We start from the raw sequence: 22142 nt of genomic DNA on the forward strand, positions 1-22142 counted from the left end.
GCCAGTAAAAAAAGAAAAGAAATGCTGTACACGTCACTTCCGTTACGAGGGCTACAAGCCGGATATAATCATCTACGAGGTGGTTTGTGTTTTTTTTCTAATTGTATCCTCGAACGGGTCTCGCCGAGGTGTTTTCATGTAGTCTGACTACAGATATGCCACGCTACTGCGCTGTGAGAGTTTGCAGAAACCGTGGGGGGACTGCATCAAGACAAGACAACAAGAGAATCAGCTTCTACCCGTATGTTTTTGTTGTTTTAGTTCATCTGTAACGTGTTGCTTGGCTTAATTGGTGAAAGATGTCACTTGCAGGAGGAGTAAAAAGGATGTCACCTAAGTATATCATAGTGCTTGCTTGTAATGACACGCGGGTAGACTGTTGGGCTGAAACAAATCACACTCCAGTGCTTAGAGTTAAAGCTCTCTATTATCGGTCTATCTCTCAAAGGTTTCCTTTGCAAGACAAGTCCAGGCTTCAGAAATGGGTGAGCAACATGAAGAGGGAGCAGTGGACCCCGAGTCGACATCAGTATCTGTGCAGTGAGCACTTTACAGCGGACTGCTTCGATATTCGATGGGGAATCCGGTACCTGAAGAATACAGCCATCCCCACCATTTTTCCTTCTAGTGAAGATGTATGTATCTTGCAGCATTTAGAAAACATCAAGCTCAGAATACAATTTTAGCTTCTTAATAACTTCTTAAACTTTGAGTATAAAGCGTGGTCCTGTGGAGTTAAGCCTGTATTTATATATATATTTGTATATATTAGTACTATGTTATAACAGTGACTGCAAGGAAAAGAAGTAGTGAAGGCAGGTGAGTTTAAATACCTGGTCAACCAATCAAAGCAAGAGACAGGGTACAAGAGTGGTGACGAAGAGAGTGCAGGCAAGGATTTAAGCAGTTTCTTACCACGCTTTTGTTGCGCCAAAACTTGTTGATTTTCTGTTAATTCCCATTAATGAAGACCTTTTATCTTTTATTCCAGGACGATGAGAAGAAAACGACAAACCTGAAAAGAAGCCTCAAGGCTAAAACCATCATTTCACTCGGTGATCCTGAGCTTGCAACATTCGACTCTCCTGCCAGTAAAAAAAGGCCACTCATTTTGAGCAAAACAGGCAGAAAGTCCCAGTCAGCAGTGATAAACAATATGTCTGGGGAGCGCACAGAGATGGTATTTGAACCTGCGGTGTTGGACTCTCATTTAGAACGTTCTGAGATACAGACTGCTGCTTGTGAGAAACCACTTGATGGTGAAACGACAGCACAGTCTCCAAGCAGGGAACTCTGTTCTGAAGAGCAGGCTGAGTCCGCTGTGACTGTATTGTGCTGTGAGCCAGGTTCATTCTCTGATGCAGGGGCAAACATGGATGGAGATGCATTCCAGGCAGTGCTGGGTCAGGCTTTTAGCTTTGTCCCCATGGAACTGGTCAAGGACAAAACCACAGGCTGTTTTTTAGTAAAGAGTGGACTCACTGATGAAGAGAAGGTTTCTGTTTTTGAGCATTCGTACTGCAGACCGGATACTGACAAAGATGAGCTCTGGAGGAAGATCTTGAGTTTGCACGCAAAGATCTTAGAACTGGATCGCAGGGAGGAGAGCACGGTGGCTAAGATCCGTGCCCTGGAGAACGAGGTAGCCCTCCTGAAGAGGGATGGTGCTGTTTTTAAAGAGAAGCAGAAAGTTTAAAAGAGTGTATATCATCTGTGCTGGTCTGAATTTTTACAAGATGGAACGAGATGTTAATATATTCTTACAGTTGATTTGCTTTTGTAGACATGTTGCAAATGCTTTCATACAAACTTTACACAAAGCACACCAGAAGACGCTGCGCTTCAGTCATATGTCTGCTGGATTCCTTAATGCTGACCTGAATTTATGCGTACACACATAATAAAGTCAGACCAGCCTCAGACCATGCATATCCTCAAAGGATGAAGCCATGGCTGTTTTAGACAATTTAAACACAATTTCTAACAAAGTAATATAGCAAATACCTAAAAAAAAAAAAGAAATGACAATAATAACAATGTAATATACATGTATTCATTTACAGTTTTAAAAATGTATAAAACTATAACACAGAAATAAGTGTAATGCATTCTAATGAAGAAAACACAAAATATGTTTTACATAACACAAAAATGGGAATACCTTTTACACACCTGTGATCATATCCCAGCTTTAAGTGGTTAAAATGAGGGACAGATAATAATAATAATAATAATAATAATAATAATAGTAAATAAGCATGGGATTGATGTGCTTTCATCATTGGTCCATTTATTGCGTCTTTAACATCAAACCTTTGTACTTCTGTCTGAACAGAAGCTTATATGATGTGGGTTTTTTCTACTCTTTTTTTAACCATTATGACTGCTGTGCAAACACAGAATTCATGTTTAGTAAGCTGACAGCTTTCTCCACCATACACATCACCGTCTCTCCATGCATTCCTATATAGAGAAATGTGGGGTGGAACAATGTGGCACATGCCTGTTGGGTTATTATCAGTGATGAGGAAAACTGGCTGGTGTCTATGTTTGATTGAATGAATGAAAGCTCAGTGTTCTACAAAACAGTTCCCTGCTTCTGTTATTACACACGTGTATCAGATCATCTTTAAGGTTCCACCTGCTGGAGCTGGATTACAGCTTCTCAGTGCTTTGTTACAGTGCATAATTATTATTATTATGGGATGCAGTGCAGAAGTTTTAGGAACCTTAGATGTGGTGTATGAACGGACCCAAATTCTGCAACATGACGCAATCCAGAGACATAAAGAACAAGAGCCCTGCAGCAGATGCATCTGAGGTGCTGCAAAAGAGGCCTTTCTGCTGAGAAGCTTGAAAAACTGAAAGTTTTCCTGTTCTTGCTGTTTCAAAGTTGGCCACGCCAAAAATGCATTACTGCACTTTATATAAGTTTACTAAATAAAAACTATTATTTGCGAGAATGTTTAGTGCCTAAGACTTCTGCACAGTAATTTTCTACTCTATCTTGTGATCAGTTTTAACTTCCTAACTTATTAATGGTTATTTGACTGCTGCCCGTGCAGCGTTGTTGCATTTCACTGTGCGGTCTGTCGGCAGCTTCCTTTGTTATACTCAGTTTGTTTGCTGTACGATGTCACTGTTATCACTTCATATGTTTTCTTTTAACAAGATTTAAATGGTTTACATTTAATGTACTGGTGTGCTGCTTAAGTGCTACATGTTATACAATTACTCATTTAATTGTGGTTTTTTTTTTAAGACTGAATTAATATAAATAGAACTGGAAAACCTGCAATACCTTGATGTGCTGCTGGTAAATTCTTTCCATTTTGACTGTGTTGTATCAGTGCATTCATTCATTTTTAGGTTTTTTTCTTTAAACATTTAGTCTGCAAAAAGAATATTGAGTGAACATTGATGCAGGTGTATTGTGAAAATGACGGTGATCCAGTTTATGTAGATCTCTTTGTGCTTCAGCTCCACCTGCTGGAGAAAGAAAATCATCATCGCTGTCTTTACACAGCTGTTCCAGCTGGCACCTATTTAAGCACAAATTGCTGTTGTTGTCTTTATGCCTCTCAAACTGGAATTGAAATAATGCTGCTGTGCATTTTCAGTATTGGGATACTGCTATATATCTCAGAGATATCTCAGCTTTCTTCTTCTTTGGTGGACCACAGTAAAAAGTGTTTTAAGTCATTCTTACAGCCTGCTTTAGCCTAAACTAGTAAAAGTCTGAAGAGGTACTTCAAGCCAGGTGTTTTACTTTCATCCAGCCACCCATCGATCCATTATTTTAATACTTATCCAGATTCAGGTACCACGGGCAGCAGTCTAAGCAAAGACATTACCACCCAGGCATTCCCAGGTCAGTCTAGAGACACTGACGCATTCCCAAGTCAGTTTAGAGACATTTAGGCATTTCCAAGTCAGTTTAGAGACACCCAGGCATTCCCAGTCCAGTCTATAGACAGTTAGGCGTTACCAAGCCAGAAATGCCTCACCTAGGAGTCGTCCAGGAGGCATTCTAGTCAGATGCCTGAATCACCTAAGCTATCTCCTTTCAATATGGAAGAGTGGCGGCTCTACTCTGAGCCCGTCCCAAGTGACCAAGCTCCTCATGCTGTCTTTAAGTGAGACTCCAGCCATCCTTTGGAGGAAGCACATTTCCAACACTCGTGCGCTTTCTCTTTTTTTGAAAATCGAAAAACACTCAAAAAGAAACAAAGGCAGACAGACAGAGTTGTCTATGACTCTACAAAAGCTGTGCAAAAACAACAGTTACACATCTTTTGAGATATTATATATGTTATCAATATTCTTTTTTTAAACATCAGGATTATCCGCAGCATCATGACAAGTGAACTTTGTCCACGCTGTTCTTTTGAGATTAAAATGATGAAAGATTATAAAAGATATATCTAAAACTTATATCTATTTGAACACTGACTTTTTAAGTGTCAGCGAACCTGTGTGTGAAGTTCTTAAAACTTTTGTTTTAAGATAAAAAATAATCATTTAAAAATGTCAGAGTCTCTTTGAAATGTGCAGGCCGATTGTTTTGTGTTTGACCTTGTAATATCTGCTATGACTAGGGAGATTTTAAAGGTTGTGCCCATATCCTTCGCAGACCTTGGAAACTCAGCGTACAGATAAGCGTCTCTCATAGGTCCAGACTTTTTGCATTTGTGATTTAGATAAGCAACAACTAGACAAATAGGATAAGCTATTGCTTTTTGGCTGTCCTGCTCCTCAAACGGCATCTTGTAAATTTGTTGTTGCTTAAAACAACCGTTTACTGTATGCCAAAATGACCTTCAAGCTACTGAAAAATAGTACTAAATACCATGTATCTTTGTCTTAAAAAGGTTAGGTTTTGATGCAGTGACTTGTGCTAAGAGTTACTGAAGTAGTAATGCATATGGCTTGGTGGTAGTTTCCCTGGTATAATCAAAAAACAGCTGACATATAGCCTGAGGATAATAGAAAAGTGAGATTGAATAAGAATGGCAGTAGATTATTGCCCCAAAATTAATGAATATAGATGCCTTATTGTCAAATAGACCCCCCCAAAAATCCTGCAAACACAGTTATTTTTCTGCCTATGTTTTAACAGAAGGGGTTCTTCAGTCTAAAAGTCATACGTCTAAAAGTGTTTACTGTGAAACCATCCATATTGGAATGAGCAATAGTGCCATGTCGCGACCAGATCAGTAACATTACATCAATTTGGATTTGGAAAGATAATTTAAACCAACCATTAATAAGAGCATGAGATAACACAACCTTAATGACTTAACAGAGATTCATCACATTGACTGAACCAAGCATATTAAGTGAAAAAAGATTAACTGGAGAAAAAGAATGAATTGTTAAAGAACACAAAAAAACATTTATTTGAAATTTCTTTTGAGACATTTAAAGAGACATCACTTATGTCTCAGTCAAATGGCGGGGGGGGGGGGGGGGGGGGGGGGGCTGTCAAGAAGCCATTCTTAATGAAGGGAAACAGAGACATAAGTCTTATGTATGCCAAATTACACAAGAAGCTTCATATGGGGTTGCCACAGCAGATGGATCCATAGATTTTTATACCAGGTGTCTTTAATGATGCAGTCCACCCTGATATTGTACTCAGTCTTGTACCAAAGTGTTATATGTCATGTGTTAAATATATTTGTTAACTACTAGACTATTGATCCACTATCCTACACATGAAAAACCCAACAAATGTGACATTTTTGGTTTAAATCTTTGTCTGTATGTACAGAAGAGATGGTGGAGGCTATGTCATGGTCTAGAGACACACGGGTGTTCCATTAGTTTTACCAAAACGAGTGAAATAATGGACACAGAAAAGTAAAGATCATCAAAAGATTTTGATCCACTGTGCAATACCACCTGGAAAGTATCTGACTTTTTTCAACAAGACAATGATCCCAAACCTGTTTCCCTGTGCTCTCTTTTTCTTTCCTCTTTTCTTTCTTCTTTTCTCTTTCTGTGCATGACAGACCCTGCCTGAGCCTGATTCTGTCAGGAAGACATCTCTTCTTGTTAAAATGGAGTTCTTCCCTCCACACTCGCAAAGTGCTTGATTGTTGGATTTTTTTCTCTAATACTGCAGGGCTTTTACCTTACAATATAAAGGGCCTTGAGATGACTCTTGTTGTGTTTTGCCACCATAGATAGATAGATAAAACTTTATTAATCCCTCGGGTGGGTTCCTCTGGGAAATTTGGTTTCCAAAAAGCACAGCACCGACAGAAGTTACAGAGTTAAGAATATTATATATATATATACACATATATAAATACAAAGACATATATAGATAAAATATACAAAGGGGATAAATAGAATAAATAGGAATAAAAATAAAAATAAAAAAGCATAGCACAGTAAAGAGGGTTTTGTTGAAAAGGAACTTCCCCCTTACTCTTTGTTGTTATTTTCGAAATGAAAACCTGTGGCTCTCAAAGGATTTCAAGATTTTAACTGATGTTGTAACGCTCGTCTTATCTCCTTATTCCTAATATGTTTTACTGACCTCTAGTGGCACACCTAAACCACTGCAGGGGAAACGGTCCGCTGAACTATGCCCACATGCGTAACTTCCTCTCCTCTTCCTGTTTATTTTTTTCTAAGGTACCATCCATGAATGAAACACTCCAGGAGCTCTGGGTTCCAGAAGGTGAGAAGACGATATGCTCATGTTGTTATCACCAATAGTGTTAGAAAGGTAGGTGTTTTATGTTCACTAGTATTGCTGTCAGGTACCAGCGGGGTCACATGTTTACGTTTAGCGTTGTATTTGTAAGACGTCTGTTTAGTAAGCTAGCTTTCAGAAATCATGGGTCAGGTACTTATTCCTTCACATAAGCGTGTTATATAAAATAAGAAGCTTTCTAGTCACTAATACGTTTGAATTGGTTCTGCTAACGCCTAGCGCCAAAACAAACTGTACAAAGCGGACCCAGAGAACAGACAATGGTCGTTATTTAGCCTTTTTTTGTGTTTCGAAGTATATGTGGTGGAGTGCTAATGAAGTTTAAAAGCACCCTCACAGTGCAGAGTTAACACCCAGGAACTTAAGGAGCGATATTTTTTATCTGCTGGGTTTAAAGGTCTATCATTCGTTGGAGCAAAGTCTTGTTCTCTATGACGTCCACCAGCCACTTCTCTCTAAACCTGGTCGTCCCCGGTGTGTGCACCAGTTTGTTTGACTCCACTATGAAGATGACTTCCACTGGTAGAGTTTGAGGTTTAACCTTCGATACATCCACGACGAAGTAGACGCTAGCTGTCCCCCGAATTGGCTTCCTCGGTGTTGGGGTGCTGAATCGGGCCCGGTAGTGGTGGAAGGTCCGGTGCTCCTCCTCGGTTGAGCAGACAAAGTCCACACTGTACAGCCAGCAAGAGGGGAGCTCCCACGTTTTAATGTAAGCCCCAATCTGCTTTTCCCCGACATTCACTGTGAAGTCCTTGCAGGCAGCCCATGGGATATCATCCATCTCGGCCTTCTCAGTGCGGTGGTGTCGGTCCAGCAGGGTTTTTACAAGCTGAACTGACTCTGTTGTTAGGTTCATTCTTGCCCCTCTTTTTAACTGTATCTTGATGAAAGTTGCGGTCATTTGTTTTGTATGTTGGACTGTTTCTATAGTTACCGGTCAGACGGCGGCCTCTGTTGGCCAAATTTACAATTGCAAGCAAGTTAACCAATATCGCCCTGAGCTTCTGTTTGAATGTTTTTGTTTGTTTTCTGATTTTACCAAGCTGTTCCGAATTAGTTTGAACTGATAAATAAAAGAAAAGCACTATATTTGAACTGAGAACAATTTTTTAAAGTATTTCCTCATATGGTCCCTATAAGGTTTATTTTACAGCATAAAACAAAGTCACTGATTTACAGTGTTTAAAACACTTTAATAAGCAGAATGAAATCTAAAGTGCAAAAAAGCCCAAATTTAAGGTTTCCATATGAGGACACAGGGTCTCTGGCTGATATACAAGTGTTACTCTTTATTTAATTTCCTTTTTATCTCTGTTTTTATCTTTACAGGTAGTGTGTTGCAAGCAGCAAACAATAAACTCATGGCTGAAAGCCTCCCAGAATGCTGCTGAATTTGCCAGAAGCTATCGCCTCATCTGTTTGCTTGAGGAAAGTATTTCTCTCCCGCCATCCCCAGTGAAACAGGAGACGTATGTCACGGATTAGGATCACACTTGACAGTGTTACCAAGGCAGTAGGTGGCACAGACATCATCTCCAAGTTCTCCCGGCTCAAGGCGGGGGGCGGCGGTGGCACAGCTGAGAGCACCCACGCAGAAAAGTCTCGGGTAAAAGCCGAGACAGTAGCCTCAAAGGCCACCGCTTCACCACCTGAAACTACAATGAACGTAGAAGATGAAGGTGAGGAGACCGATAAGGAGCAGCAGCAGATTACAGAGAAGCCCTTTGTTTCCACAAAGAAGTCCATGTCCACTTTGGGTTCAGCAGCAAGTGTTTCTGCCCCGTCCTCTAATGTGGCAAAACAAACTATGCAGCTGCTCCAGCCAGCAGCTCTGTCTACCAACATGGATGAGACCTACAAAACCCTGGCCAACCACATTGACGCTTATTTCGGACACGGCACAGAAGGAGAAATTGGCGAGAGCAGGCAGCAGCAGCACATAGAAGGGGGTGATCATGTTGCTGGACCAGTTCCTCAGTTTTCCTCTCAGAAGAAGGGGGACCACATTCCTGTTTTGTCCCCAGTAGGAAAAAGCGTTGAGGCGCCAGCTAAAATTCCTGCCTCTGCCTCTTCCTCTTCGCCTAGTCCTCCAGTAGAGGCTCCTTCTGCCGAAAGCGAAGCTGTAGCGACGGCCTCCCCTAGAAAAGGCTTCACTCATTATCTGTCCTACCCACGGCCCAGTGTTCAGGCTTTTGTCGGCAGCTACATCGCACCACTGGTCCCCAAATTTAGAAGCGATTCCAAAAAAATGGCAGACATGTCTTCAGATGTTGCCGTGGATGATGCCACTCCAGAGAAGGAAGGAGTAAAGACGGAGAGTGAGGAAGAGAAAGCCGACAAAGCGAAGCAAGAGCTGCTAACTCAAAGGGAAAAGGTGAGGTGTTAAACGTGATGCTAATGACCGATCCATGCTTCAGAGCTTTGATTCACATTCACAAGCAAAACAGAACAGGAGAGGAGAAGCAGTACAATGAAAAATTTAAGTCAGGTTAATCATTTATTTTGATGCAGTTAGTACTAGCACTAATTATAATTCCATGCAGGGCAATAAAAATAAAACATTTAACACTCAAAGTTTAGGGTGGGTTAGAGAGGTCCTTGTTTAAAAGGAACATTTCTTTGTACCTAAGTGGTAAATGGCAGTTCATGGAAAATGAAGTAATTATTTGTAAATCATTAATGATGCTTAATTGAATTTCAGCATAGGAAAACAGGCCCATTTCACTCCCGTGTTCCAAAAGCTCAGCGTGTTCCCTAATGAAAGTTTATCTTGTTAAAAGACTCATACTAAGACAGCTGAAAACGTTTGTTTTTTTCTTATAGTTTCAAAATGCGCCTGAAAAAAGAACTCTTCTAACCAGTGTTAATGTTTGTCAAGTGCCTTTTTTCTGACAAAAACAGGACGACAGCCAAATAAAAGCTAATGCCAAAAACATAGATGAAATGTATTTACATTTTCTTCAGTAAATTAAAATAAGATGGAATTATTCTGGAGAGACGAGATCCTGTCAGAACTAAATAAGTCATGTAGAAAAATTAAGTTTGGAAGTGATCCAATCAGAAGTAATCTTCTTACTTTCCTATGTGCACATTTGATTTGTCCATCGTAATTTTTTTTTTGAGAACAGGACAAAACATCAACACTTGTGAGGAAGAGAAGAGCAGGTATGTGGTCACATTTCTAATTTTGTGTCAAGGGAAATTAAAATGCTTTATGACTATGCTATGACCTTTTAGACTTGACTAAAAGATTATGACTAAAACTAAATCTATATTAACACTAGTTCTAAGAAATGAAGATTACACCATGTGGGAAACATGCATCGGTGTGTACTGCTCCCTTTACTGTCTAATGAAGCTGGCAGTTAAGGACATGTGAGGCAACTGTTTCTCAAACTAGAGATCTCTCATAGTCACGTGACTGGATCTTCCTCTTCTCCTCCTGTTCTCCTTTCACACCGGTTACAATTAGATCATTTCGTTGTGTGAAGGGAGTAGAATGAACTCATCCTTTCCTGCATGTAATAACCTTTTATTTCAAACCCACAAAGGCAGCCCCTCCACATGTCGAACTACCCATAATTATTGCTTCAGCTCCCACATATATAAAAATGTATGACGTAGCGCAGCGTGTCTTTGGGCATGGAAGGGATGGTTGATATTCCCCGAAAAATGTTATAAATGATGAGCTCTACTATTTGTCATTGTCATTTAACACATATCCAAACAGTTTCCACGTTATTTTTGACCTTTGCTTTATTTTGTCTGCGTTTGTCACCTAGATAATAGCCAGGGTGAGCGTAGACAACAGGACCAGAGCTCTGGTGAAAGGCCTGCAGGCCGTCACCGACGTCAAACTCCTCACTGCTCGAGTGGAGGAGCTTAGCAACCATCTCCTGGAATTCCCAGAGACTCGAGTTGTGGCCATCAAGGTTAGTGTTATTTGTAATTTCAACTTGTTCTTGTAACATGTGGGTTGCACGGTCATTAAATTCATTCATTTCTGTGTTTACTATTGTGACTGATAGGAGAAAGCACTGCCCTGCCTTCTACGACTGCGCCAGGCCAGAGATCTTCCTCTTCAGGCTGCTGTGAGAGAAGCGTTGGCCCTGACTGGCTACACCGAACCAGTCAAAGGCAGAGGAATTAGAGTCCTGTCCATAGATGGAGGGGGAACAAGGTGTGGCTTTTGACAAAAGACAGACACCCAGATTATATTAAAACTAATACAGAGTACAAATCTACTGCACATGAAATGAAACACTGATTTTTTTTTTTGTTTGTTTGTTTTTAAATGAGGTGATCAGCAGACATTAATCTGTCTAAAGTAAAAGTGTTGCTGACACAGACTGAAATATATTGTTAAACTGTTCCAGGGGGTTGCTGGCCCTGCAGACTCTCCATAAGTTGCAGGACCTCACAGGGAAACCAGTCCACCAGCTCTTTGATTACATCTGCGGGGTCAGCACAGGTATGGTGTTGCCACCTCTCTCTTGTCGGTCTGTTATAAGCTTAATCCATCATTTATCTCATCGATTAAAGGATTTTGGGTGTCAGCTGTCCTCACTTGTTCCTTTCCATTAGGTGCCATTCTGGCTTTCATGCTGGGGATTTTCCAGGTCCCCCTGGAAGAGTGCGAGAAGATGTACCGGGAGCTGGGCTCGGATGTGTTCAAACAGAATGTGATCGTAGGAACAATGAAGATGGGCTGGAGTCATGCTTTCTATGACAGTGAAATGTGGGAGAACATCCTCAAGTTAGTCTGCAACTCTCTTTCATTGCTTATTTTTTTAAAAAAAAGGTCTTTTTCTTTCTTTTTCTTCTTTTTTTGTACACTTTTTGCGTTCTTTCTTTCCTCTCTTCAGTCCTCAGCTTCAAAGACACCAGGATAGTCTAGAGTATTTGTATGTAATTTTGTGTTTTCTTTAGAGAACGGATGGGTGATGGACGTATGATCGAGAGTGCCAGGGATCCCCACTGCCCAAAAGTAAGTGTTTGAGTGCACACCCATGGGATTTAGTTTAACATCTTAATATTTCTAATGTGCCTGTTTAGTTTCATTTTTCTCTTCTCATTGTTTATACCGCAGAGGACCTAGGACTTGAAGGGTTTCATGAAACTGATTTCAAAATTAAAAAGTTCTTTTCATGCCCACTAGGTGTCAGCAGTGAGCACTATTGTGAATAGAGGTCTTCCTCTGAAGGCATATGTGTTCAGGAACTATCGACTCATGCCAGGAGTGAGATCTCACTACTATGGAGACTGCAAACACAAGATGTGGCAGGCTATCAGGGCCTCGTCTGCCGCTCCGGGCTACTTTCAGGAATTTGTTCTGGGAAAAGACCTTCATCAGGTACAACATGAATGTGAGACAACTGGGAGATGTTTGACTGTTCAGTTTATTCAGTTTATTTATTTATTCTTAACTTAAATTTAAGTCTGAACTGAACTCATCTGTCCATCCACTCATGCTGCTAACTGCTTATCCACTTCACTAACTAAATCACAATATATTAATTTAGTTATTGTGTCTTGGTTTCAGTTGACCTCCACATTTTCAAAACCATAAAAATTATTCTCTGTCACAAATTAAGCCTAAAATTAAGCCAGTGTTATGGAAGTAACAGAGATTGAGATTGGCATGTGAAAGTGCACGTCTCTAAGAGGTTTGCTTTCCAGGAAATCTACCAATGCGCTTCTGCCACGATGCTGCTTTTTTAAGGGACCAGTGCCAAGGACACAGGCACTGCTTGCAACTAGGGCTGGGTATCGTCACTGATTTCTAGGATCGATTCAATTCCGATTCACAAGGTCCAGAATCGATTCGATCCACGATTCGATTTAATTCGATTCGATTCGATTCACTTCGATTTGAATCTGGGAAATTTTGACAGTCAGAAATATTATAATTCAGATCAGTACATTTACATATTTTTGTATCTATAAAAAGGAAGCTGACACATGCAAGACTTTATCAAAGGTGTGAGCGTCACAGCAGATGCCTTTGTGTCAAAGTAGCTGAAGATAAAACACAGAAACACATGAAGGTGATTTTTCCTGGCCTGGGATTTTATAAAAATATTCTGCAGTACATCAAAAACGAAAGAAAACCATTAATGAACATATGAACATTACCTCTGAAGTTACAGCGGTTTTATTAGAGACATGGCTAAGCATTTTGCATTTTGCATAATTTTAAAAAGTTTAAATTTGTTCAGCATTGAACGGCAGAAATTAGGTTTTCTTTTCGGAAGTATATAAAACGGAAAGAAAAAAAAAGTCGGCCGATAGCGCTGTAAACAACGGTAGACTTGTGCGTAACAAGCAAGCGAATAATGCAGAAAACCATACAGAGAGAGAGAGGGAGAGAGAGAGAGAGAGAGAGAGCTGTGCATCATGGTAGAAGCAAAACAGCAAAAGTCAGAGTGAATATCTGACGATGTTTATGTGAAGCGTAGTTTGGATCTTCTTTTGCTGCTGGTTCGGTCAATATTGTTTGGAGAGACATCAAACTAACAGCTTTAGAATCAGCGCATAAAGGGCGTAAACACAAAGCGCGGACCCGCCTACAGATCAGAATCAGCGAGCTGTCGGCTTTCAGTCCCGACCGTGAGAAATTCGACATCTGATTCTGATCGGTCGCGCTGTGTGTTTAAGTCTTTGTGCAGAATCCATGTTCCTGCTCTCATTTACTGTTTTAGCTGTTTGGTGGTTGTTGAAGTTTTGTGAGATTTCACCTGAGATTCTGGCATTTCAGGCAAAATAAATTTATATTAAAAAATCGATTCAGGATTTTAATGAATCGATTTTACGTAATCCAAGCCAGAATCGATTTTAATCGATAAATCGATTATAAAAACCCACCCCTACTTGCAACAGCAGTGGCAGTTTTATTTACATAGAGCATTTTATTACCCATAAACTAAGCTGCAGTGCATTGTGTGTGTTTGTGCATCAAGGATATATGTGCAGATTTGTTCCACTATTTCAAACTCACAACCTTGGAACAGCCCCATAATTGGCTCTTCCTCTTTTCTGGCTGTCAAGAGCCTGAAGGACAGAGGGGAAAGTCAACAGAATGGGGTGGCGGTACAGAGAGAGAGAGAGTCCTCAGACCTGGTCTGTGCCCATAAACATCAATGGTATCCTCCTTTTTACACCTCGAGAGGCCTTCCTCGAGGGAAATTGCAAATGTTTCTGATTCCCTATGAAAGAGAATATTTTAAAGGAACTGTGTCTGTGTGGAGCCTATTCCAGTTGTCACAGAGCGAAAGGAAGGGAAACACACGGGACAGAGGACTGCTCACACTCACATTCAGATCCTATAGAAAATTTTGAATCTGCCATTAACCCGACAAGCATGTGGGAAGCAAACTCATACGAGCAAAGTGAGAACATGCAGACTCTACAGAGATCATCAGTTAGCCCGTAATATTGCCCAATATGTCATTTAGGTTCTAGTTTGGATTCTTGTCAGATGTATTGGTTTTTTTCTCATTTTAAAAACTGACTGCTTTTAATGTAGTAGGTGGGGCTTAGACGGTGGCCCTGAGAGTTCAAATGTGCTGCAATTTAAGAAAACAAACTGGTATTTTGCTGTACTCTAATAAATCTGGAAGTTGCCCAGAAAGACTAATATTAATGTGTTATTTTGAAGTGGTATTATTAGGGCAGGATATCTTTAGATGATCTTACAGGCAGCAATTATCCTCAAGGCTTAGCTTCATTTTGATAACCTACTTAAGCAAAATTAGCCTCGTCCCTTCTTCTCTCCCCTGCCATTTTCTAATACAGTAGTCCTTGTAGACCCCCTATTTTGTGTTTTTTAGCCAATAACAGGTCATAATCTCCACCTCTGGTCTACATAAGCCTTGATACTTGTAGACGTTATTGGTTTAGAACCAAAGGCCTGCTCATTGTTTGCCCGGAGAGCTTTTTTTGTGGCACTATCCCAGCAAACGTGCTCTAATCTTTAGTTAACAAAAGCTAAGCTGTCTGCTGCTTTCTGTCCATTTATTAACAAGGCAAATATGACATGGCTGTAATCTCCCTTTCTATCCAACACAATTACAGTTACATTTCTGTTTGCATGTGTAACGTGTGTGTGTGTGTGTGTTTGTTTCTGTTTGCACATTTCTCTCCTCACTTACACCTCTGCAGAAAGTATCTGTTTCCGATGCACTGGGCTGACAGCAGGGATGGAAAGACAGAGACTGAGAGAGTTATGTGCGTTGTTCTCCAAATTCCTCTTGGAGCCAAATAGTGTTTCATCAACATTTTGAGCTACGCTCGCCACCCACTGATCTCACTCCTACTCTAGTTTTCAGCACTTGCAGCGGTATTTCTCAGGAGAGTTCTGCCACTGCAAGGGATTAAAAAAACACATGAACACACTCAAGTCCATTGTTTTTCTTCATTTCATTCATTTCATTGAGTTTCTTGCAGTCACTGAGATCAGAGGGGTTCTGAATGTCATTTAGTGTCAGAGTCAAGAGAAATCTGTGTGGTTTGTCTCAGCAGTGCAGCTTATAGTATACGAATATATATGAATTGATTACACCTTTGTCTTAACAGTCACACAACCAGGCTTAAAATGACACTTTTAATGTTTTATTGTACCATAAGAACGCCTTGAGAGCAGAGCAGACCCATTAAGATCAACACTTACTGTGGTCTAATGTAATGTGCGGATAAGTGAAGAGCAGAAGAAAAGATTTTTGTTACCAGGAGCTTTCTGCTTTTGTTTGTTGTCCTGGTGCTACTGACCCGTTACAGCCTATGGTCAATCTGAAGAGTGAAACAGGGAACTCTGATCAGATGACACTTTGAGTCTGATATAAATGTGCATCCTAAAATGATTTCTAAGTCTTTTATGCTGGTTATGTATCCTTACAAACTAAACTACTGCATTAGTTTCATTGCTTTTCTGTTGCCCCACCACCTGTAGAAGAGTGGAAATAACCTTCCCACTTCTCTGCGGGGCAAGATGGAGTGCCACACTCTCACACTATTTAATCTCAGCCAAAAGAACTTCAGTGCTTGGATTAAATTCAGAACTGAACTTGGTGAAAGGCTGACAAAGAGCAGAAGCAGCAAAACGGTTCAGACAGCCATTGAGCTGGATTATTCTCTTTTTCTTTTCTTTTTTTTTCTCTGTTCATGATTCTGTCAAGAATCTGTTAACACTATTTAGTAAAAATGCACACCAAATGGGTAGTGCAAAAGCAATGGGATAATACAAGAAAGTTGTAAGATTTACCAGTGAAGCTACATTTATTAACCTCTGTATCCACTGTAGGTAATTTCTGTCCAAATGATCCAAATGCAATTTATTTTTGAGGGCAGATAAAACCACTGTTTTCCGGGCTTGTTTACTTTGTTTTCCAGCACAGCACATTTCTCGCCCAAAGCTGTGTAGCTCCAGGACAGCCTGTCCTCTTACCTCATTTGTCCTCAACATGCTGTCACAACAGATATATTTAAGCTAAAGGACACATACCAAAAAATCTTTCTCTGCACAATAAAAACATGGCAGCCTTTCTTCCTCTCTAGGACGGAGGACTCCTAATCAACAACCCCACAGCTCTGGCCATTCATGAGTGTAAGTGTCTGTGGCCAAACACACCTCTGCAGTGCGTGCTGTCTCTGGGCACCGGGCGACACGAGACAGCGGGCAAGAATAGCACAACCTACACAAGCCTCAAGACCAAACTGGCTCACGTCATCAGCAGTGCCACAGATACAGAGGGTAGGACCACACAACATGTTGTTTATCGGTGTTTGACATCCCACAAGCAGTTATTTCTAAACTAAAGGTTAGAGGTGGTGTGATGAAAACCAGTATTGGACAAAACAAAAAACATGTCCCTCCATCCTTATTTCAGAAGTACACACCATGCTGGATGCTCTCCTGCCCCCGGACACCTACTTCCGTTTCAACCCCTACATGAGCGAGGACATCCAGTTGAATGAGAACCGCGTAGAGAAGCTGAACTTCCTCAAGAGCGAGGGCGAGCGCTACCTCGAGCGCAACGAGGCCAAGCTGAGGAAGGCGGCTAGCGTCCTGGGCCAGGAGAAGAGCGCCATGCAGCGACTGGCCGAGTGGGCCAAGCTCAAGGCCGACATGTACGAAGGTTTCCCCTTTGTCTCCAAGCTCTAGCCTGGTTAGCAGTGTGACCCTAGGGGTTTATTTTTTAATATACAAAGACACAGACAAGGAGGCAAATAGACCCCAATGGAATCAATGTTGTGGAAAAGATGCATACTAGGAGACAGTTTGAAGTTAAATGCCAAATGTTTACACTGTTTTACCGCAGCTACCTAACACTAAAAGAAAAGACCCTTTAGTCATATTGATGTTTAATAATTAACAAGTGTAATACAATTTGCTGTTGGTGGGGAAGGACGTGTCTATAGTGGAAACGGAATGTTCTACTAGAACTGAGCAGGTTTTGACATTGCAGCGGAAACCTTTACATGACTGAGGGGGGAGGAAAATGTAAGAAAATGCTGGTTTACTGGTTTTTGGGACGCACAAAGATGGGCATGTGATACCTGTTATACACAACAGTTTACCTATGGTTATTGGGTAAAGGAAGTGAGCTTTGTTTTCTTTTTCAGTAACTTGAATACATAAAGATGTAATTAATACACGATTGCACCGTGAGAACATGAGCGTGACTGCCTATCTGTAACACTGTACACAAGTTAACACCTCACGCACTTTTTAAAGGGTAATTCTTAGCCTCTCTGTTGAGAATGATGTAAATACATTTTGTGGTAATTATGACATAAGTAATTATGAAGTGTTTTGAAGTGTTAGAATTTAACACTTTATATAAATATGTGCACATATTGCATTGAAGACTGATAATAAAGTAAAAGAAAGTGTTGTAATCTGGTAAAAAGCATGTCTATCCCGCTTTAAGCAGCTAGTTGTGGCCCCATGGTTAATATAAAGCTTTTACCTTGAACCTCAATCAAGCCTGATTTCTATTTCTGCACAATTTATAAACTAAATAGACTTGACATTGTGAGAATCCTTCCTGCCCTGACCCCTTCTTTCATTACTTAGTGGAATGCCAAAAATGAGCAAAATGTAATGATATAATAAAATTATACTGTCAAACCACTCTTCCCGCTTGCTTCTTGCACACAGTGTTCTTCACTCACTCAGTCTTTGTGTGTTTACACACTACTTTGAATTTAATCCTAAGTTAATTAAACCTGACCCTGGTTCTGCCAGAAGTTTCTTCTTGTTTAGAGGGGAGTTTTTCTTTCCCACTGTTGCCACTGTGGGCTCATCTGATTGTTTTGATTTTCTGTATTATTTTAGCATCTTTACCTGTCACTCATTTATAACGTTTGGGGTGTTAGGAAACAAACCAACAGACAAAGGAACACCCAGTGTATTGAGGATTGCGTTGAAATCCTATACCAGGCAAGAATGGAAAATCATTTTGTTTTCAAAACTGCAGAAATGTCTCTCCTTAGTTCCTAAACACCTAAAGAGCAAATAGAAGTGATTTTGTTTCTCTTTGTGTTTGTGTGTTTGTGTGTGATGTATATCTGCTTTCAGTTTCTGCTGCCTCAGTGTCATTTAAAATAAGGACACACACAAATCGCAATGCGCCACACAAAAGACTTGTCAATGAAGAATGCCAAGTGTCGTCTTATGATGAATTGCTTTTCTTTTTCCAGTTGCGCGCATTAGGTTTTTGCTTTGTTGTTTTGATCTCATTGATTGTCGCTTGAAATTCCACGGCATCATTCCTCCCAGTCATGCTGCCGTTACCCGAATCAACATAAACTGCATGCCACTAAAAGCTGCACCTGCAAACCCTCAAAAGCTACAGATATCAGAGTAGTGCAAGTATTTCACTGCATTGATGTCTCACTCCTGCATTCAGTGTGTCAACATCACAGTTTGAAATGCGGATTGATGGACCTTTTTTTTTTTTTTCTCTTTTCAGTACCAGCTTGAGATTGACCGTGGCCTCAGCCAAACGTCAGATCCTGATTTACGATCGTGCTGCCTACTCTCGTCCTTGCTCTAGAGTGATTTTTTTCATTAAGTGAACACTGATAATGGGGTGAGAGATCCTGCAGGGGTGTGTACAGCTACCTGTGTGGCTGAAAGTGTCTTTCTGTGATAAACATGGCTCAAAATACTCTTTGAGTCAGGAATTCCCTGACTGTTTCAAAGTAAAAGTTCCACCCTTTTCGCTATATTAACATGACTGATAGAGCACTGATTTTTTGTTTTTAGGTTATTTGTCCAAAATTTGATAGATGGCAGAGAATTCACTCTTCACTACTGTGGAATACACTCACAGCCCACTTTGTTTGGCATACCGGTTCAACAGCTTGCTAACACAAATAACTAACAGCCAATCACGTGGCAGGATCTCAGTACAGTTAGGTTGCATGCTAAAATGTTTCAACTGAGCATTTACCCCTTAGTACCAACTGGCATTATTTAAACACCACAGCCTACCTGTGTATTTTCTAACCGTGTCCACCCCTTAATGACTACAGTGTAATCAATCTTCTGATGGCTGCTTCCAGGAGGATAACACACCTTGTGACAAATCTCAAATCATCTCAAACCGGTTTCTTCAACAGGAAAATGAGTTTACTGTACTCAAATGAACTCCACAGTCACCTGGTCTGAATCCAGTAGAGCACCTTTGTACAGCAGCACTGTGTGCAGGAAATCTGCAGCAACTGTGTGATGCTGTCATGTCAATATGCACCACAATCTCAGAGGAAAATTTCCAGCCCCAGTTTGTATAATTAAGGTGCTTTTGAAGGCAAATAAGGGTCCAATGAGTTCCTAGTAAACTGGCCAGTGAGTTTGTATAAGAAGTGAAACTTTCATGCTGAAGGTGCTGCAATTTATACCTCAAGGTTTAAGACAGAGAGTGGGTCAGGGTTGGCTGCATTTCTACGTTTTCTGTTTATGTAGCAAATTAAAAATGTTGAAATAATTGCTGTTGCTCTTTGCTGTTCTCTGAGTTACAAATGTTTATTTAGAGATAGATAGATGGGGAGATGGAGGTATAGAGACTTGGGTGTCTTTGACAAGGGTGGTCAAGAGAGACAAATGAGGTGAATGTGACATTAACACTCACACGCGATTTTCATTCTGTTCTCTTCGGTGTTAAAGGCCAAAATGCCAGGGTAGAGTGAAGTCCGCCAAGCACTGTTTACATGAAGCGTCTATATAAATAGTTCATACCACCGAACTATAGCAAGAGCTGTCTGTCTCTACACCTCCTGTTCCTGGTGTTCCCTAGCAACTGCTTTGGTTCCCATTGACAATCTTCTCAACGTATGTGCCCACGTTTGCTTAAAATTGCCTCAGATTTTGGCAAAAATGTGTTACACAGCAGACCTGCTTTATTTCACTGCTATAGAAAATCAGTTGGAACTTAATAAATGTGTCTCTTTGAGTTTTGCTCAGTGTTTGAAGCATGTGCCAAGTTTCTCCTCTTGTTTTCAAGTTCACGCTCTTGGCTTATGTGATTATCAGATCAACGTCTGCCAGGATCTGCCATCTTCTTATACAAACAAAAGTGTAGCATGTGACCAGATGTTGTTACAAGGTGACTGACTTCTCTCTACTCTGTTTTTGAGATTCACAGCCGCCACCCCTTAAATGCGAGATTGCAATCTCTCAGTCTAAAGTACTTCCAATTGTGTGAGTGCACCCACGGGAAAAGGGGTTACAGGTTTCGAATTCCCTCATATGAATATGAATAAGGAAGAAAGGAGAAAAAAAATGGCCCAGCACTCACTCAGTTTTTTTTAAGTGTATTTCCTTCTCACGATTCCCTGGGTTGACACAGGGCAAGTACTCTGAACAAGTTCATATGCATGCTATCCCAAATTACATATGAACTGAACTGAAAAATCCAAATATGAAATATTATTGAAACCTTGTCAGTATATATGGGAGAGGTAAGGAAAGAAGTACAATAGTGAGTATATGCAGCTATTTGTAAAGCACTGTGGAGGCTCTATCATGGTTTGGGGCCAGTAGTGCTTGTGATCTTGCTAATACAGGGCCCGTATTGCAGATACCAATACCAGCACTGATATGTTTAACTTATGCAGGGCTGAGCAGTCTGAGAATTACTTATGAGATGAATAATCACCAATTTTCACATTCTGAACACATTTTAATGGCCACTATATCACTGTGATATTTTTTTTACTTTCCCCTATAATGAGATAACACAACAACAACAATCATGTATTTCAAAACTGGGTTTTTCAGAGTATCATATAAATGTGCCTGGAATGTAAAGAAGCCTGTCTCCAAACCACTTTAGATCAATTTCTGTTATTAAATGTATATTTTTTCATTTCCAAAGAAATAATTTATGCAATACAATTCAGTGAGCTACATACTGAACCTAAAGGAAAGAAACAACGTATCGATCCAATACCAATACCAGCATTAGTAACGATAGTAACAATATTTGCCCACCTCTAGCTCATACTGATGAGTGAGAAGAAGACTCTAGCTGCTTCTCTTCAGTGTAAACATTAACAGTGTGGAAATATATTTCTGGTGAATGTTAAACATACACTGTCTTGCCGTAATATATCCTGTCCTGTATAAACTGTTTTTAAATCACACAGTGGCACAGAGGCTCTGGAGTAGACCCCACTCCAAAAATGTTGCAAATGACTAGAGCCCAAATTTAGACATATTTTGCCCTTAAATGATGCTTGGTGATCGGAATAAGATGGGGCTCCAGGACACGGGGAAAGCTTCTGATACATGAAAATATGTGTAAAATAAGTGCTGCTTTAGTGTTTTTCCACGTAGAGTGGTGTATCTGACAGTAATTTTACACTACTTAAAAAAATAAAATAAATAAAAAATAAAAACCTTGTCTCACCTCGTCAATCACGGAACAGAAACAGGATTTACACAGAGCTGTGGCTCTCAGCAGGTCTGTCAGAGGATAGAAACAAAGTACTGATCCTTTCATGCTAATATCGATCCCATACCAATACCAGCGTTGGTATTGAAATTATCGATATTTGGATCAATACACCCACCTCTTGCTCATCCCAATAAGTGGGATGAAGATTCTAGCTGCTTCTCCTCAGTGTAAACATTAACACTATGAAAGTATATATCTGGTGAATGTCAACACCATACTGTATTGCCATAATATATCCTGACCTGTATAAACTGTTTTTAAATCATACAGTGGCACAGAGAAGCTCTGGAGTAGACCCCACTCCAAGTCCGACATATTTTGGCCTTAAAAGATGCTTGGTGATAGGAATACGATGGCTTTCCAGGACACAGAGAAAGCCTCTGATGCATGAAAATATGTTAAAGTACTGCTGCAGGAGTGTTTTTCCACTTAGTGGTGTGTCTGCCAGCAAT

The 22142-nt window shown here is 40.4% G+C and overlaps 3 protein-coding genes across 5 annotated transcripts; 2 read left to right on the top strand and 1 right to left on the bottom strand.

The window, feature by feature from the left end:
- The first annotated feature begins 54 nt into the window (after nucleotides 1-54).
- Nucleotides 55-2022, top strand: LOC102786500 (THAP domain-containing protein 5-like). The gene is made up of 3 exons (XM_006780629.3): nucleotides 55-241; nucleotides 449-635; nucleotides 992-2022. Exons 1-3 carry the CDS (start codon nucleotides 156-158, stop codon nucleotides 1694-1696), a joined length of 978 nt encoding a protein of 325 aa, XP_006780692.2. The 5' UTR covers nucleotides 55-155; the 3' UTR covers nucleotides 1697-2022.
- A 4565-nt stretch (nucleotides 2023-6587) lies between these two features.
- On the top strand, nucleotides 6588-17842 carry pnpla8 (patatin-like phospholipase domain containing 8). Of its 3 annotated transcripts, none has more exons than XM_087830327.1 (10): nucleotides 6588-6691; nucleotides 8060-9104; nucleotides 10513-10662; nucleotides 10759-10910; nucleotides 11107-11201; nucleotides 11315-11486; nucleotides 11660-11717; nucleotides 11889-12083; nucleotides 16283-16478; nucleotides 16615-17842. In XM_087830327.1, exons 2-10 carry the CDS (start codon nucleotides 8202-8204, stop codon nucleotides 16887-16889), a joined length of 2196 nt encoding a protein of 731 aa, XP_087686453.1. In that variant the 5' UTR covers nucleotides 6588-6691; nucleotides 8060-8201; the 3' UTR covers nucleotides 16890-17842. The 3 variants fall into 3 exon arrangements, with proteins under 3 accessions (XP_087686453.1, XP_087686451.1, XP_087686452.1); XM_087830325.1 differs by having other exon boundaries at nucleotides 6603-6739; XM_087830326.1 differs by lacking the exon at nucleotides 6588-6691 and adding an exon at nucleotides 7136-7439.
- akap14 (A-kinase anchoring protein 14) lies at nucleotides 6593-7633 on the bottom strand. Its single transcript, XM_035906649.2, has one exon. The coding sequence runs from the start codon at nucleotides 7629-7631 to the stop codon at nucleotides 7119-7121; it is 513 nt and encodes a 170-aa protein (XP_035762542.1). The 5' UTR covers nucleotides 7632-7633; the 3' UTR covers nucleotides 6593-7118.
- Nucleotides 17843-22142: the final 4300 nt, after the last annotated feature.

This window comes from Neolamprologus brichardi, chromosome 17 (assembly GCF_056152115.1).
Source record: "Neolamprologus brichardi isolate AB-2024 chromosome 17, ASM5615211v1, whole genome shotgun sequence".
Classification (NCBI taxonomy): Eukaryota; Metazoa; Chordata; class Actinopteri; order Cichliformes; family Cichlidae; genus Neolamprologus; species Neolamprologus brichardi.

Excerpts from the sequence above, each read along its gene's own strand:
- LOC102786500 (XM_006780629.3), top strand. The coding sequence starts at position 156 with ATGCCACGCTACTGCGCTGTGAGAGTTTGCAGAAACCGTGGGGGGACT. Across the intron at positions 242-448 it reads AAGAGAATCAGCTTCTACCC|GTTTCCTTTGCAAGACAAGT; the intron begins GTATGTTTTTGT and ends TATCTCTCAAAG. Across the intron at positions 636-991 it reads TTTTTCCTTCTAGTGAAGAT|GACGATGAGAAGAAAACGAC; the intron begins GTATGTATCTTG and ends CTTTTATTCCAG.
- akap14 (XM_035906649.2), bottom strand. The coding sequence starts at position 7,631 with ATGACCGCAACTTTCATCAAGATACAGTTAAAAAGAGGGGCAAGAATG.
- pnpla8 (XM_087830327.1), top strand. The coding sequence starts at position 8,202 with ATGTCACGGATTAGGATCACACTTGACAGTGTTACCAAGGCAGTAGGT. Across the intron at positions 9,105-10,512 it reads TGCTAACTCAAAGGGAAAAG|ATAATAGCCAGGGTGAGCGT; the intron begins GTGAGGTGTTAA and ends TTTGTCACCTAG. Across the intron at positions 16,479-16,614 it reads CAGTGCCACAGATACAGAGG|AAGTACACACCATGCTGGAT; the intron begins GTAGGACCACAC and ends TCCTTATTTCAG.